Below are 17,091 nucleotides of genomic sequence, written 5' to 3' on the forward strand. Positions count from 1 at the left end.
AGAAAAAAATTTAATAATAATTTTTTTTCTTATACTTATTTTATTTTGTGAAACTTTTCTTATAATAAATATATAAGAAAATTATTAGTAAAATGATAAAAAAATTTATTATAAGATAAATAATAAAATATTTTGCCTATACTTTTTACATTTAATTTTAAAATATTACAAAATGTTTATTATAAGAAAATGTTCATAAAATAAATAATTACAAGAAAAAAATTTATTATTAATTTTTTTCTCATATCTAAACATATATTTCTTGTTTTTAATACTTAATTTTTTTATTTAGTTTTTATTCAGGTAATTTATTTAATTTATAATAAATATAAATAAAAGAATAGTTAAAAATAAGGGTAATATTATAAACTTACGCTGTCAGAGGGGGGTTTTTGGCCATTATAAAAACAGGAGGAGGGTAAATAGTATATGTTAATTACTGTAGGGGGAAAGTGACAATCCCTCTTAAAATAAATTTAATAATATATACATTTTAAAATAATTTCCATATTTTTAAACATATTAAAATAATTTATCATATATTAATAATATTAAAATTATTTTATATAATTTTGAAAATAATTTAAATTTTTTACATATTTATTTTAGATTATATTTCTATTTTATTATAAAATTTATTTTAATATGATATAATATTGTAAAGTATTAAAATATTTTTTAAATATAAAAATTATTTTTAAAATATATATATTGTTAAATTTATTTTAATATTATTATTTTTGTATGAGTTGAATTTCATTCTCTTTTTTTTCTCGTTCGTGTGGGATATATTTATAAATAAATAAGTAACTAAGGATATCATCGTAATATTAAAAGAAAGTCATAGACAGAAGCGTAATTTTATCAAAAGACAACACTAAAAATTAACTATTTATCATCGCACTACTTATTTTTTTAAAATCTATCAATATTTGTCGAAAAATATATCAGGTGACAAAAAAAAAATAATAATAATAACAAAATTAATGAGACACCGATGAAAATTTCCCTAAAATGTTGGAGTAGCCAGCCCACCCCTGGGTTGAGTACTTGAGTTCTTTGGTTTTATCGACCCAAGTTCAATACAAAACGACCTTTGCTGCTGCCGTTGTTGTGCTCTCAGCTTTTGACGGATTCTCCAATTTCCTCCGTCTCTCTCTAAATTCGAACTCATTTTGCTTCCCAATCAAATCGAAAAAGAAAAAAAAAATTGTAATGGCTTCCTCCTCTCTTTCCACCGGCACTCCATCAGCTTCAGCTTTCTCCAAAAACTCCTCCAGTTTGGTCCATTATTACCGTAATGGCACTGTCTTTTTTCGCCTCTCTTCTTCCAAGCCCAAGCTCAGATTCTTCGCCAAGGTAACTAATTCTTTCTGTAATTGTTTTTATTTTTTTACTAAAAATTTTGTTAATTTCACTGAAATGAAGCTCAATTTAGATTTTTTTTTGTCGTTTATAATACATGTGTTATATATTATAATTTAGTTCGAGTAATAATTGAAACTTCACTTACACTTCCGTTAGTGGAATTGGTTTCTTATTATGATTTATTCATTTTTCTTTTCTTTACTAAAAAAAAATTGTAGTTTTTTTTTTCAAAAGATTAATTAACTAATATTAATTCGAAAGTATTTTATTTTTCGAGATTTTAGCTGAGATAATATTAGGTGCGCGAAAATTGAATTAATTAATTCTAGGCTGCGTTTGGGAGTGTTTTTGTTGAAAGCACTTTCTGGTCGTATAACCTTTTAATTTGTTTATTTTGTGAAAACAGCTAAATCCACTTTTTGAAAAAGCACTTATGAATTGCTTCTCTTATCGGAAAGCAGTATCTATCTACTATCTAGTGCTTCTCTAGATAGCTCTTCTGCTGCTGCAGAGCATTTTTCTGATTCCGAATTTAGCCTACTGGTGCAAAAGTAGACACTGAGTAAGGACAAATATGATTACTTTTCCGAAAGCACTTCAACCAAAAAGTACTTTTGGTTAATATAGACTCAAAAGTTCTTGTGATCATTAGAAAATGATGTTAATATTTCCTTACATTGATATGCTGTATAAATATTTACAAGTAATGCTTAAATGAGTTCCTAGAGAAACCCTTCTAGAGTATGAAACCTTGCAAATTTGCAATGTTTGGCATGATCATTCCCTTTACAATAACAATAAATCATAGATAGTTGAGCCTTATAGATAGATTATGTCTGGGATATTATATTTCCTAGCCAAATACAACGCTACAATATTCTTTTTTGGGAGTAGGAGACAGAGGTGGCTGTTGCAGTTCTGATGCTAACTTTAGAGCCAATTTGATAGATGTCTCCTTTATGAATTGCATTGTTGAAGTTTCACATTGTTCAGAAATCGGCCTTCGTGTTTGACTTCTTTAGGTTCTTTGGGGGCAAGAATTTGCAAAGGGATTTTTTTGTCAATTTCCCTTCATTGAATCAATTTATGCAGCTAGTTTTCATTTTGTTAAGAACAAGAAATGTTTAGTCCTTCACATTGTGCTTGAATGTCAATCTGAAGAACTTGACTCATTTGGTGTTGGTTGGAGATTGTAGAGCTGGTCACTTCTTTTGAAAATCTGTACTGAGCCTGTAAGTTGTGGGAATAGGGATGTTACATGTGTCACAGTTTTGAATTTGTTCTAGTGCCCTAATAATCCTATATATGCCGATTATCCCAATACTGTGCTTAGGTCTTTCTTTTTTTTCTCTTTTCTGCTTAAATTTATTTATTTTTAGTTATATAATTCCTATGTTATCAGGTGAAGTTTGAATCTGAAAGGAATGTTTTCGAAGAAAATACTATAAGAATGGTTCTGCTGCACAAATTTTGCTACAAATGCTGCACGACAATTGGATCTTGAATTGATTAGTAGAGAGTTTTCATCCTGACAATGTGGTTCACTCCCAGTTAACTGCACTAAAAATTAGAATGTTAACTAGATAGTTGCTCAGGTTTACTTATGAAGAAAACAAATGGTTACTTAAGCTTTAAGAGATGAGGTTCTCTTGGCTTGCTGTCTCTACGTCTGTCTCTCTAAATGAAACTCAGGTCACAATTCTCTATTATCTAGTTCTAGTAATTTGAATTAACAGGATCATCCTATGGAAATTTTTTATGTCAACTGTACTTGATAGTTTAATAAATGATATTGAAATCCTTTTTTAACATGTTGTGATGGAAGACTGAAACTGTTCTCCGTATTCAGGGCTCACAGCCTAGTTGGAAATGCGCCACTGTGGTGAAATCCCAATTGAATGAGGTAAGCTTCTTCCAATGGTTTTCATTCGAGGATATATTTTCAAATTTTCGTTCCTTCCTCGACTCTCTTCTGGGAACACCTGTTGAATTCAAGGTTGCTTTCGATGGATCATCAAATGCTTCGGCTACACCAGCAGCAGAAACAAAGGATGCTAAGCAACCAAATGAGCCTTCACCTTCAATTTTGGCTTCGGAGGAATCAATATCAGAGTTCATATCCCAAGTTTCAAGTCTTATTAAGTAAGCAAGTTAAGTCATACTTGTACATCAAATCATTAAATACATAAGAGAGTGATTCAAAACTTTATATTTTATCTGTGTTTTCAGGCTTGTTGATTCTAGGGATATTGTGGAGTTGCAGTTAAAGCAGCTAGACTGTGAACTAATAATCCGGAAAAAAGAGGCCTTGCCTCAACCACCAGCTCCTGCTTCAATGGCTATGATGCATTCACCTTCTCCACCACCTGTAATGCCACCGACCCAACCTGCACCTGCGCCTACATCTTCTGCACCTTCTGCTTCTCCAGCTCCACCGGCATCACCTCCTTCTTCTACGGCTGGCAAATCGGTTAAGTCATCGCTTCCACCTCTTAAATGTCCCATGGCAGGTACATTTTACCGGAGTCCAGCACCTGGTGAACCACCATTTGTAAAGGTGAATCATTTCTGCTTAATGATTATCTTGCATTCTATAGACCCTTGTAAATGTTACGTCACATTTGTTCCCACAAATGTTTACTCACATGAGTGGCTTTTTATAGGTTGGAGACAGAGTACAGAAGGGACAGGTCTTATGCATCATTGAGGCCATGAAGTTGATGAATGAAATAGAAGTAAGTATCATGTCTCTTCCACATTTAAACTTTGCTTTATTTATTTTTTAAAATACTATTTTAACCTTTTCTTATCCTTTTTAACTTTTTCTATCTTAATATCTGGCATTGATCTTGAATTTTCAATCCTTGCATGGTTTATTATTTACATTTGTCACTAGTGATGCAGTAATAGTTCCATTTCTTCTGTTTGATCAATCCATAAAATCTGTAGTATGAACCCCTATTGTGTATGTAATAAGATTAAGATAAAATACTTTTTAGAAACTTAATGAATACATTCAGCTTGTTAATTTTACATGCCAAACCATACACTAGCACAAAGTTAAAATTTGAATGTGGCATATCTATTTCGATGATCGAGTTTAAGAAGTTTTTCCTTCAAGTATCTCATCTAAATGCATTATTCTCTTCAGGCTGACAGATCGGGAACCATAGTTGAGATCATTGCAGAAGACAGAAAGCCTGTTAGCGTTGATACTGTAAGTTTCCTTACCTGCCTCACTTGATGATTAAGTCATGGATATATGATATAAATTCTTTGTAAGCAGTAATGACTTGATTATTTGCTCTCTTCACAGCCTTTATTTGTGATTGAACCCTAGAGTTATCAAGTCGTCCGAGTAAATGGAGTAACTAAAGGCTAGTAGGTGCACTTCTTCTTTATGCTTCCAAGATTGCGGCTTTGTCTGGTTGTGGTAATTTTTATTTTTTAAATTGGAATGAGTTGGTAGATATAGATATGAAATGAACTTTGTTTGATCCTCTGTTACATCATCCGAGAACAACTGACTTTTTTCTTTTTCTTTTTTCGTATTAATTTTGGTTACTCTCATACTTGTTTAATGAACTTAGTTCAACTTATTTCTAACCTGATATCTTCCTCTTCAAAACTGAAGTACTTACATCATCTTTCATTCCATCTTGAATTTGAATCAAAGTGGTGGTGTTAATGCTAATTGTTGGCCATGGATTCTAAAAGTCGATATTGGATTGGTATGTATTAAAAAACAACCTCAACGGAGGAAAAAAAAGAAAAAAGGCCGAGTTCAATACCGTGCAAGACACAATTTTTCTCTCTAAATTTATTTTTTAGGTCGGCTTCTTATTTGAGATTTTTGTGTTATGGTTTTGCTTACATTGTTGGAGCAAACGGTGTATTGCTTCGGGAATTGACTTGAACTCACAACTAATATAACTGTTCTCTTTTGCTGCCCAGCAGAAAACTTCCTTATTTCATTTAATCAAGTAGAAAACTTGACTCATCATCAAGAGACCGAATAAGCCGATAGCTCACAGCTAATTCTATCCACCCTTTTCAATTACAATCATTGGATTACATTACTTTCAATCCAATAACCACCCAAAATAATGACAAACTAGTGAATTTACCAACCCAATAAGTATAGGTGTGAATTTTTTTTTTAAAATTATATGTAGGGTTTGCTCCAGTATCTCAAATATACTTAATTGTGCATTGCCCGGCCTGGGTCGGATCTCAGGCGAGCTGAGTATTCTTGCTATGCCTACTCTCGAATAATCATTTAACAATAAAGAAACATGAATAACAAATTTTTTTGAAAGTGATTTTCTCATAATCTAAATTTATCAAACATCTTATGAAATTATTTTAAAAAATTGATTATTATGAATCTATTATAGAAGTGATTATGTAAGAATGTAATGCAATTCCAAACCCTAAATTGAGAAAACAATAGTTCAAAAAAGTATTTTTTTTAGGCACAAATCATATTAATAGATATTTTGAAAAACTTTTTATTTTAGGATTATTTTCTTTTTACTACTTAAATTATTGTGAAATAACAATTTGGTATAATAAGTATTGCACCGTAACATTTTACTATTAAAGAATTATAAAATATTATATTATATTATATTATATTTTCCATTAGTTCACCTATAAAATATCAATTTTGCCTTACTTTAAGCGGGAAAAAAACAAATAAATTCTATTAAAGCTTAACAATTTTCAATATTGTATCAAGAGCCCAAAAAATTAATTAAAAGTTTACATTTATATAAGAATCCTGTAATCTAAGGCTTCTGTAATGCATTTATTACAATAATTTTTCATTCAATTAGATATCATTTTATTTCAATTTTTATTTATCGATTAAAGTTAACAAACCAAGACAATTAATAAATAAATACATATAACACACATGCATGCATACATATACACATATATGCATACATACATTGATACATACAAACAATCGCAAACATTTCAAATATCAAAAAATAAAATTTATATTTAATTGATAACATAAAAATTTGAAATTTTTTTAATTTTTATCGATATAATTAAAATTAAATTGACATTTAATTGAATGAAAAATTATTTAATATAATGATTAATAGTTAATTAAAATTAATTTTTATTTATAATTAATTATTTTTTCCTTAAAGTAAGGGTAAAATTGACATTTTATATCAACTAACACAAATAAAAAATTTAGTAAAATGTAAGATTTTATAATTTTTCAATAGTAAAATGTTAAAATACAATACTTGTTGGACCTATTTATTAACAATAAATAGTAAATAGAGAATAACTCTTAATTTTAACCCAATTTCATTAAACCGGCTCTCAGTCTTTTGAACCGGTAAGTTTCAGCAACTAATCGTTTAAAGGAGTAAACGCCCAACGCCCAACGCCCAACGCCCAACGCCCAACGCCCAATACCCAATACCCAGTAGTTTTATTTTTTATTTCGATGCAAATTGTTTAATAACATACCGTGAATACATTGTTTTGGGGGGGAAATCAAATCCCTAATTTCGTACCCTATCCACCACAGACGAGTCAACCCGCCGCGCCGATCGCCACCAGCTGCAGCCATCGGCGCCCACTCTCAATTTGTTCGTCTCCATCATCAAAGACAACCCCAGCCATCTCAAGGTTCAATTTTGTATTTTTGTTCTTTTAATTAAATAACTCATTTTTTACTTTTTCATGCCATATATATTGGTTAAAAGCCCCGGAGAATTAACTCCCTTGTTTAAGCCTTTAGGTGTTAAAAGTTTAATCTTCTTCTCACTTTTTTTTGGTTTTTTTATTTGAATTTTGTAGTCATCTTGTTTGGTAGGAATTAGAAACTTAGAATTGAGATAAATTAGAGAAGAAAAGAGGCATATCATATGAATATTAAAGAAATAAATAGAAAAATCGAATTTCCATGTACATAAATTATTTGTTCCTATTATGTTTATTTTGTGGATAAGCTACTGCGGTGCATTTGGTTTTGGCATTAGTTTTTTTTTTTAAAAAAAAAATTTTGATGGAGTTTTGATGTCTTTGGATTATTTTTAGTGAATTAGTTGAATGTTTAAAAGAAGTTCCAATACTTAACAGTTGAACTTTTAATACACTTACAGTTAGTGATGAATATGAAATGAATTGTTTTAATGTCAGAAAATTTATAGCCGTTGGAGCAGATGTAAATATATTAGTGCAAATGAAAAGTTCTTTGTAATTTGAAGTTCATTTGGTAGAATGAATTGTTTTGGTTTTTCCTTGGTACAAATGTAAATATCGTTAGTCAGCATCTGTCTTAATTCTTTATTTATTCTTTTTTAACTCTTAAATAATATTTTAACTTTTTTCCATTGTCTTTTAACATGTTTAATTCTTTTTTATAACAGATGCGGATTTGAACTCACAAAATCTCAATTTCAAACATACTTCTAAAATATAGGATTGTTTTTTTGCACTTATAACGTGTCTTTGTTGTATGTTCCAATATCAGAATTTTAAATTATAATATAATTTTAGGGTTCGGGATACAATTTAAACATTGTAACCACCGGAAGCTTAATAGTAAACTACTTTCTTTTCCATCCATGCGAGTAAGAGTCAAATATTCACCCTGGGTAAGAATCAAGTGTAATACAACTAATTTACAAACAACCTCTTGGTTGGAATGGCTGCACCTTCTCTACTTACTTCTGAGGTGGAAGTTTCGAGTCTTCTCAGTGCAAATGAATGTTTATTTTCTTAGGGCTTCTATGAAAGAAAGGGAAAAAAAGAAGAAGCTAATTTAAATGGTTTTAATTGATTTTTTTGTTATAAGATATTAGTAGATTTGTTGTGTAATTAAAAAATATTAAATCGATAACCAAACGAGGCTGAAGAGTATGTGCTCCTCTCACTTAGCCTGGTTCTTGAAAAAAAATTGTTTCTTTTTTTCTCCTTTTTAGACATATCAAACAACAACCAAGTATTAGCCCAGCCACTGCACAAATGATCAGAAGTAAAATTGCATGCTATTTTATGAATAAGTTAAATTTTTAAATTTTCACTAGGTCTGGTCTATAGATGTGAACAGCAAGATCAATGGTAATAGGTGCATCTAATATTCAAATTCAACGCTCCTGCATCCCTGCATGTAAGCCGCTGTATACAACGAATAAAACCCCCAGCTCACACGCATGAAAGCATGCGAAAAACGCACATGTAGCGCCAATAAAAATCAAGTATTGCTCATTTCAAAGCATGCTGGCCTCCAACCACAAAGAGCAAATATTTCTCTCTCTCTCTCTCTCTCTCTCGCTTTTCTCATGCCTTTCCTTTTAGTGGTAAACACATTAATCACTCTTCAACATCTGATCTCATTCTGTAAGATCTGTTTTTTAACTTATTCGTCGGCTCATTTTTTGCTTCAGATCTGTAACTGTTGTTTATTTTGCGGCTTCTCTGAAACATTTGTGAATGAGCTGCTTAGTAATTGTTAGATCTATTGCTTTGCTGAAATTTAGTTGAACGAAATGCCTAATAATGTGTCAGATCTATTGCTTTGTTGATTTTTAGTTGAACGTAATTTTTATTTTTAAGCTTGTTCAAATCTATTATTAGTCATTTAGATTAAATAGATCTATTTTTGTTTCTTGTATCTACTTGTACGATTTTTATTATTTTTGTCACTTTGTGTTTTATATGTTTCATTTTTTTTTCTTTTTATTTGTCATAGATCCTCTAGGCTGGCAATGTCTTTAAAATTGTTAGTTAATTAGTTGTGTGCTTGTCTAAATCTACTTTTACCTAATATTTGAACAAGTATTCGTAAGTGATTGTTAGTGTGAATAATCAAATATACTAAGTGCTACATTTAGTTTTTTTTTGGTTACAAATTCTTAGGTTCTCAAGTTTTTGTTATGTTTAGATGACAATCATGAGGTTTTACCGTATGAAAAATACAGATCTGTTTATGTTTAGGCTATGGTTCTGTTGTTTCCTGTGGTGATAAGTTTGCTGTTAGGATGCTGCTTTTGCTTTCATCGTAGGCAACAGTGCTACTTTAAATTGGATGTTTAAATCATAAAGTTAGACAAATGATTTATGTTTGGTTCTCATTGAATAACACTTGAAATTGTATATTTACTAAAGGTTAAAATTATCATTTTTTACTTATAGTATTTATTGATGTACTCATAATTTATATTATTTAATGCTTCCCTAACTTAATTTTATGTTAAATTATATTTTATTATATTAATTTTTATATTTTGTTATTGTAGGTATATTTTGGGAATAAAGAGGAAATCAAAAGGAGTGGGAGACAAAGGAAGGTGGGTGACTTGCATTATTATAAAGAATAATAATGCAAGGTAAGTGGGCGGGTTTGGGGGCGGGGGAGAAGTGAGCGGCTGAAAAGAGGGAGAAAAAAAAAAAAAAACGACACAAGTGGGGCTGACATTATATAAAGAAGGGGAGAGGAAGAATTTGGGGAGGAGAAAGACAGAGGAAAAAAAGGAAAAAAAAGAAAGAGAAAGAAGGTAGAGGGAATTTTAGGGGAAAATCTCCTCTTTTCTTTCTCCTTTTTTTTTTCCTTCTTCTTTTTTCCTTCTTCTTCTTCCTTTTTTTCTTCCTTTACTCCTCTTTCTTGCCCTCCTCTCCCTCTTGCTCCACCCTCCTTCTCGCCTTTTTCTCCCCTGCAATTTCTTCCTCTCCCCTTCTTTATGAAATGCCAGCCAGCTGCCCCACTTATGTCCTTTTTTCTTTCTTTTCAGCAGCCCACTTCTCTTTTTTTTTTTTTCTCCCAGCAGCTCACTTTTTTTTTTCTTTATAATAATGCAAGCTGTCCACCTTCCTTTATATCCTACTCCTTTTGATTTCCTCTTTATTTTCAAAATATACGTGCAATAACAAAAGATAAAAATTAAAATTAAAATTAACATAATAAAATTAAATTTAACATAAAATTAAGGTAGGAAAGCATTAAAATAATTTGTAAGTTATGATCACATCAATCAACACTACAAGTGAAAAATGATAATTTTAACCTTTATTAAATGTACACTTTCTAGTGTTAAATCACTGGTATCACAAGTGGTGCTGGTTCCTAGATCATCATAGGGCATTACTAGCACAACTAGACGCCTTTATGAAACTTTACGTTTGAGTTTAAGCATTAACTTTTATATTATTCACTGGACTTCATTGATTGCTTAATGGGTGTTTTTTCTCTTTGTTATTTCACTCCAATCAACATTCTTGGAATTTGCCATCGAGGCTAATTGGCCCAATTGATCGACAGGAAATTCCATTTCTTTAGGCCCTGAATCGCGAGACGAAGACTTTTGCCAACTTTTCGTGTTTCTTTTTAAATTTTTATCTTTTTATCCCAATGTAAGAACTAAGTGCTCTTTCTTTTTGTTATTTTCTTATTTTCAGTGGTTAGGATTTTATTTTATTTGTAATCTTTCGGTTTTTCCCCTTTTGTAATTTCATGTGTTAGGGTTTTATTATAAAAGGGGAAAAACCTAATTTGTAAGACTGGTGATTAGTTTTATAAAATTTCCATTGGGAATTTGTGTTTTCTCTTTGTTCTTGCTTCCATTTGCATCAGAAGCCATTATCATAAGGAACAATTTTCATCATACTCAGCACAGCAGCTCCATCTTTTCTTCCGGTTATCACTTATGGTGTCTGCCCTATCATCCTTTTCATTTCACTTATAAACCATCACCCTAGAGCGATCGATCCACTTTCCGTCAATCCTTTGGTGTGGTGCGCCATAGAAAACAACCTTTTCTCCCCAGCAATCAAAACATTAATTAATAGAACACAATTATTTCAAAGATAATCTTTCAAGCGAAATACAGAAAGAAAACATCAAAAATTTGGCATGTGGGTGCTAATGCTATTAGAGAGTAAGAAATATTGTATCAGTTGTGTGGCCATGGAAGGAGCATGTAGTTGGGGAATTATTTTTGTCAACGTAAAAAGTGTTACATCTCAAGCATTGCTTTTTCGTTTGTATTGGACATCTAATACTCGTAAAAGACTTGAGTTTTACTCCGTTTGATCATTTGGAAAGAACAAGATTGGGGTAATAATTGAATGTTAGAGCCATGAAAATTTGATGATATTCATTCTTTGTTTTTGATACCGGGAACCGATGAAGTCCGTGTGTAACCTTCTGACAGGGTACCAAATATGCAACAAAACTGAAAGCATCTTTCTAAAAGCAGAATATTTGCAGCAGCTTGTAATTTATTAATTTTATTTTTGAGATTTGGCAGCCATAGACATACATAGGTACAACACTCATCATTTTGTCTCAGATTTTTCCTTTTGCTTTCTCTGGCTGAATAATCTTGAAGTAATGACACCAATTTCTTCAGCTTGTAAGCTCTCTTTCTCTATCTGTTTACATGTGTCCAAATCTTATGATTGGCAACTCTTTATATGCTTATTTATTCTCCCTTTATTTCTAACAATGAACTTTAATTATCTAATTAACTAGAGTTAACGAGTTTAATCATAATCCTGTGTTTGTTTCTCGAGAAAGTTTGGGAGAGTGGAGGAGAAAAGTTTTAAGCTTTGGATCTATTATCGTACGTTGCATATTATTTTAAATAAAAGATAATTTAATTCAATCTAATGTGCTGGCTTTTGTGAATATGAGAGAGATTGATGATTGAATAATTAATTATATGAGATGATTACGAGGTGAAAAATGAGAAAACAATGTAGGATTTGGTGGCTGAAACACCTGTCATCAACTGAGCCTTCTTCATCATACACCTTCTTGTTTGGCTGGTTTGTCTCCTGCACACCGGCTTCTCTCGACATTGTTGTGGCTTTGGCTCGTGATGACTCCTCTTTGTCTGGCTGCCAATCCAGTCTTAAGGTATCAATAATAATTGTTATCATGCAGATAGAAGTTTGAGAAGAACATGTAGTTCTCAAAACACTCAGTATTTTAGTTGCATTTCTTTTGATTGTTTTACTGTCACTGTTCATATCTAGTTTAGATAATTTCTGTGGTTTTTGAACAACAGGACAATGCTATAACTGTGATATTATGAAACATTAATGATGAGTCTACTATGTTCACTTAGAAACTTGGATACATTGGTGAGTATACTATGTTCAGTTAGAAATTAGGAGACCTGAATCATAAACATTTAAATGGGTTAGAGCTATGAAAATTTTTAGATTATTTTCTCATCTTCTTGTTTCTCGCTGTGTTACTTTCATACAGTTTTCTTAGTAACACGTTATTGAGTTGGGGGAGATGTTGTGATGACGTTTGATTACACTAACTCATTTTGCAGATGTTGGTCTGATTGGGTGGATGATGAATCTGCAATGGAGGTTGCTCTGATAATTGTGTGTGTTAAAAGCTTTATGGAGTTTATGAAGCATATTTTCTTGCATTTGAAGTGGGTATGTGAAGGATTTTAATTGGAGACTATATCTTACATTGTATGCTATTTCTTGTTATCAGGAGATCCTCTGTGATACAAATGGGAGCATGGCTGTAACTTTACAGGGTAAGTCAATGTTTTCTTTGGTTGGTCAGTGTGCTGTGTATCCCAGTGATAATGATCAGTTGTTCAGGAGTGGAGTGGGAGATAGTGATCAAAGAAAGTACTACACTTGTGGTACTGCTTGTGAACTGAACAGGGAGGGTATGCTTAGAAAGAGAAATAGAACAAACTTGATGGCTTAGTAGAGAAAAATAGGCAAGCTGCTATTGGAAGCAATCACTGGATCCAGATCGTATATGATCTTTACAAAATTCGTGGTAGAAATATTCACTGTATTCCTAAATCGCATCACATACATTGGAATGGGCGATCGGTGTTGCATTGCGATGTCCATGTATGTAAGTCATAATTCCTGTACTACATTATATATGTTTAAGTTTTTTTTCTCTGTTGTAGTAACTTTCCCTTTTGTTTGAAAATTTCAGGTGATACTTTATGAAACTCCCAGATATGGTGCACACCATTTCTCCTTGAGTTTTTGGAATTCTTCTGAAACAGTGAAAATTTTTCTCAAGAAACACAAGTGGATTGATGAACTTCACCAGAAACAACCTCTCAGTGAGTTGGTAAAGCGGTTTGCAAGATTTCTCTTTGTGCTATATACCACTTTTCAAAAAACAAATTGTGACTGAATTTGCATTTTGATTTCCTCAATTCAGGATGCAGTCATTCTGGCAATGAACAGTGCCACTGCTTCCAAAATGGTCTTTGAGAGACATGTCAGCTTCAAGTGGCCTTCCACTAAGTTTTCTATCATTTGCATGTATTATTCTAGACTTTGGTGCTTACACAATCCTAGTTTCATATGCACTTTCTAACAGCACGTGTTATGGTTTTCAGGCTCTTTGCCTTGGTGTGGTAATTATTGGCTGTGTCTATGGCTTCGTTGTCCATGATATTCTATATTTTCCTTCAGTTTATTCGTACCTTTCTGAGTTTTGGATCACAATCGTGGATATGCACTACATCAAAAGTTTATTCGATACTGCTTGGATAAATATCCAAATTTGCTGTGGTCAGATCTTGTTTTGGCCTATCCTTCTTCAGGTCAATGACCTCAGGTGACAAGAGGCTCTGTGTAACATATATTGGGGTTTTTGATTTATAAGGTTTTACTTTGTGGTGATAATTGAAATTATATTTGATTATTTAGTTTAAAATCATTTAGAATGTGTTTATTTTCTCTATTCTAAGGAGTTTGTATCTCCTACCAAGAAAAAGAAAATATTCGAAAAGCTCATGGTTAACCAGTTGATTTTTTAGACTATTTGGTCCAACCTAGATGGACATGATACTGTGATCTGAAGGGTAATTAATTTTTATCCCCAAAAAAAAAAAGTGTATTACATTTGATATATTGTTCTCTTCATTTTTTGTAACAGGCCCTTACTATTTCGTGTCATAATTTAAATATTTTGTTTTGTAAGGTCTCAGTCGTGTTGAATATGCTGAGAAAGCTGCATTACATAAGCACTCCATGTGGTCAAGCCTAGCTGTCGATGTGCTTTTGGTAAACTTGATTGGTTTCTCACTGTTGTTTTATGCAGAATCAGACTGCTTATGGGTTTCGGAACTTTGCCAATGACGCTACAAAGGAGCTGTTGTGTATAGTTGAAGGGAGTGCATGCAGGTTTCAAGTTGAATACTGAGTTGGCTGGAGTTCTTGGCATGATTTCCCTTCATGCCATCCAAATATGGTCTGCCCTCTGGTTCTTTATGGATGCCCTCTTGCTTTATTTGGTGAAAGGACTTGCTATGCTAGGAATTCTTTTTGGGATGACCGTACCTGCTGCCTTCATTAGAGACATGATTGTGCTAGTGACATTGCATGTGTCAACTCTCCATTGGGTGATGTCACTTTTGTATTCTCAGCAGATAACAAGCATTAGCAGCTTTATGGTGCTTGTTCAGGTTAGCCTGAACCAAAACTTTTTGTAATTAAAACCATTAAGAATCTCACTTGCAATTACAAATGAAACCTACTTTGAAGACTAGGCCTTTCTTTTGACATAATCTCATGGGTGCTTGATATATGTTGATCTCATTAATTTTTGTTATATACGGAGGCCAGTATTATATTGGAAGAGGTTGGCTGGTGATTGGTTGCGATTGGGGGATGGGCATATTTCAACTTTACTGCATCATTCGTTTCAATTACAAATGAAACCTACTTTTAAGACTAGGCCCTTGTTATGATTAATGAGTGATTTATTGATTTATTTATTTATTTTTTGCTAGAAAACAGGAAAATATCTTATGTGTTTGATTTTGATGTTTATTTATTTCAAGTTGTTCATACAGTTGCTGAATCATTTTGGCAGGGGTCGTAAGTGGAATCCTCTTCGACAAAGGCTAGATAGCTATGAGTACACCCTCAAGCAACATATTGTCGGATCTCTTATTTTTACGCCGCTGCTTCTTCTGTTACCAACTTCTGTTTTCTATATTTTCTTCACTATGATGAACTCAAGCATCAGCCTTGTTTGCATGCTAATTGAAGTCGTTATATCCATCATGCATGCCACACCTTATATTAATATTGAACTTCGGTTGGTGAGACGAAGAAGATTTCCACCTGGAATATGGTTTGAAATTGTATCTTGTCATGGTAGTAGTGATAATCCTCCAGAGATTGTTAGCCTTGATACAATCAGTTCACCTTCTAAAAATTCACTGCACCTAGAAAATATAAGTGGAAGATCTCACGTTCTGGTTGCAATTCTGCACAGCAACTTTTTGACTGTAGGTGAGGGCCTTGTGCAAATATCCGATTTCTTCCAAATACACACTGCAGTAACATCTGAAAGTGTTGATTACTCTTGGGCATAAGAAGGGTTAGCTGTTCCAGTTTATCATTTATGGGAATGTATTTATTTTTTACTTTGTCCTAACTTGATCAAGAAAATATCGTGCAGGACAAATAGTCATACCTCACTACATAAAGGTTTTTACTAGGGTTTCAAGATCATATTTCACTCAAGTCAGCTTATGGAGTTCTTACCGGGAAAAAGGTGAATTTTCTTCCATACCCAGTACGAGTACTCAACGTTTTATGTTTTACTGATTTGTGCATTAGTATGTGCGAGTGTGGATCTTTCGAACTGGGATATTCAATTGAATCTCTCTCGTGTGTCTCTTTGGTCAATCCCAATCTCAGAATTTCATCTACTTTCGGGACCAAGCTTCCTTCGACAATGCCTTGGATGTTCATCCCATTCAAAGAGTATTGGTGTGCTTTTCGTAATTCAACCTGCAAGCCAGAATGTGACTGTCATTTACTTCAATGATATAATACATTGATACTCTAAACTTTTAGGTTTCTCAATCCTTCTTGACGAGATTGAGAATTTTTGGCTACTCATCATATACTAACATTGCCTCGCAAATTAATAAATATAAACCTTTTTACTGTCAATTGAATACTAATATTGTTAGCTGATTATAGAAGTATTTCAAACTATTTATGTAAAATAATCGAATTGTAACTATTTCATGGGTTCCCATAGGATATACTCAACCAAATGACGTAGCATTAATATAAATTTATTGTCCAAAATAAACGGGAAATAAAGAGAAATTAGTAAAAGAAGAAATATATTTTGAACAATAAACAAAGTGCTTGCGAAAATACATTGTCATGGGATGAGAATTGCACACAACAAACTCATGCGGTATTTAGGCAATTTCTAGCACAAAAGTTGCTAAATAAGTCTAATGATCTTCTCAAATTAGCCAAGTAAGGATGCTTGCGACAATGTTAGAGAGAAAAGAGACTAATATGGCCAAATATAATTTTATTATTAACAAAGAGAAAATATAAGAGAGTTTTTTACAAGAGCTTGAGAGCTTGTGTGCGTGGTGCGTTGTGTGTTGGTGTGTGTTAGTGTGGTGAACAAAAATGGCAAGAGTGATGGGGTATTTATAGTGTTGGATGCTAGTTCTAGAGCTCACCATGCAAGTTGGCAACTTGCCTAAATATCTTCCTAGGACTAGAATGCAATCTTGTAGAAACTTCTAACTATTTACAAATTGTAGAGAATTCGGCCGGGCTAGGTTGGTTGTTAAGTGCACCATGTCTGGTTAGTTTTATGAGGTGGCCTAGTGCTGAACGCATCATGTTGCTAAGTATATCTCGTTGTTAAGCGGAATGCACCTCACTTTAAACGCATCTCGTTGTTAGGCGGACTTT

At 32.5% G+C, this 17,091-nt stretch overlaps 1 protein-coding gene, 1 long non-coding RNA gene and 1 pseudogene across 3 annotated transcripts; all 3 read left to right on the forward strand.

Annotated features, from left to right (window-relative positions):
* The first annotated feature begins 966 nt into the window (after positions 1–966).
* LOC18039640 (biotin carboxyl carrier protein of acetyl-CoA carboxylase, chloroplastic) lies at positions 967–4,996 on the forward strand. 2 transcript variants are annotated; one of them, XM_006428562.2, is made up of 7 exons: positions 968–1,359; positions 3,218–3,271; positions 3,365–3,510; positions 3,598–3,925; positions 4,032–4,103; positions 4,520–4,585; positions 4,685–4,996. In XM_006428562.2, the coding sequence occupies exons 1-7, from the start codon at positions 1,216–1,218 to the stop codon at positions 4,706–4,708; spliced, it is 834 nt and encodes a 277-aa protein (XP_006428625.1). In that variant the 5' UTR covers positions 968–1,215; the 3' UTR covers positions 4,709–4,996. The 2 variants fall into 2 exon arrangements, with proteins under 2 accessions (XP_006428626.1, XP_006428625.1); XM_006428563.2 differs by having other exon boundaries at positions 967–1,359; positions 3,218–3,510.
* Positions 4,997–6,711: 1,715 nt separating this feature from the next.
* Positions 6,712–11,634, forward strand: LOC112097177. The gene is made up of 3 exons (XR_002904804.1): positions 6,712–7,026; positions 9,642–9,692; positions 10,661–11,634. It is a non-coding gene; the product is annotated as an uncharacterized LOC112097177 (long non-coding RNA).
* Positions 11,635–12,085: 451 nt separating this feature from the next.
* Positions 12,086–16,279, forward strand: LOC18039505 (annotated as a pseudogene).
* Positions 16,280–17,091: the final 812 nt, after the last annotated feature.

The sequence above is a fragment of the Citrus clementina genome, unplaced genomic scaffold, assembly GCF_000493195.1.
Source record: "Citrus clementina cultivar Clemenules unplaced genomic scaffold, Citrus_clementina_v1.0 scaffold_6, whole genome shotgun sequence".
Taxonomy (NCBI): domain Eukaryota; kingdom Viridiplantae; phylum Streptophyta; class Magnoliopsida; order Sapindales; family Rutaceae; genus Citrus; species Citrus x clementina.

What these genes read in the sequence shown, in the direction of transcription:
- LOC18039640 (XM_006428563.2), top strand. Translation starts at nt 1,216, where the DNA reads ATGGCTTCCTCCTCTCTTTCCACCGGCACTCCATCAGCTTCAGCTTTC. An exon ending in CAAGTTTCAAGTCTTATTAA is followed by an intron (nt 3,511 to 3,597) that starts GTAAGCAAGTTA and finishes CTGTGTTTTCAG; the next exon opens with GCTTGTTGATTCTAGGGATA. An exon ending in AGCCTGTTAGCGTTGATACT is followed by an intron (nt 4,586 to 4,684) that starts GTAAGTTTCCTT and finishes CTCTCTTCACAG; the next exon opens with CCTTTATTTGTGATTGAACC.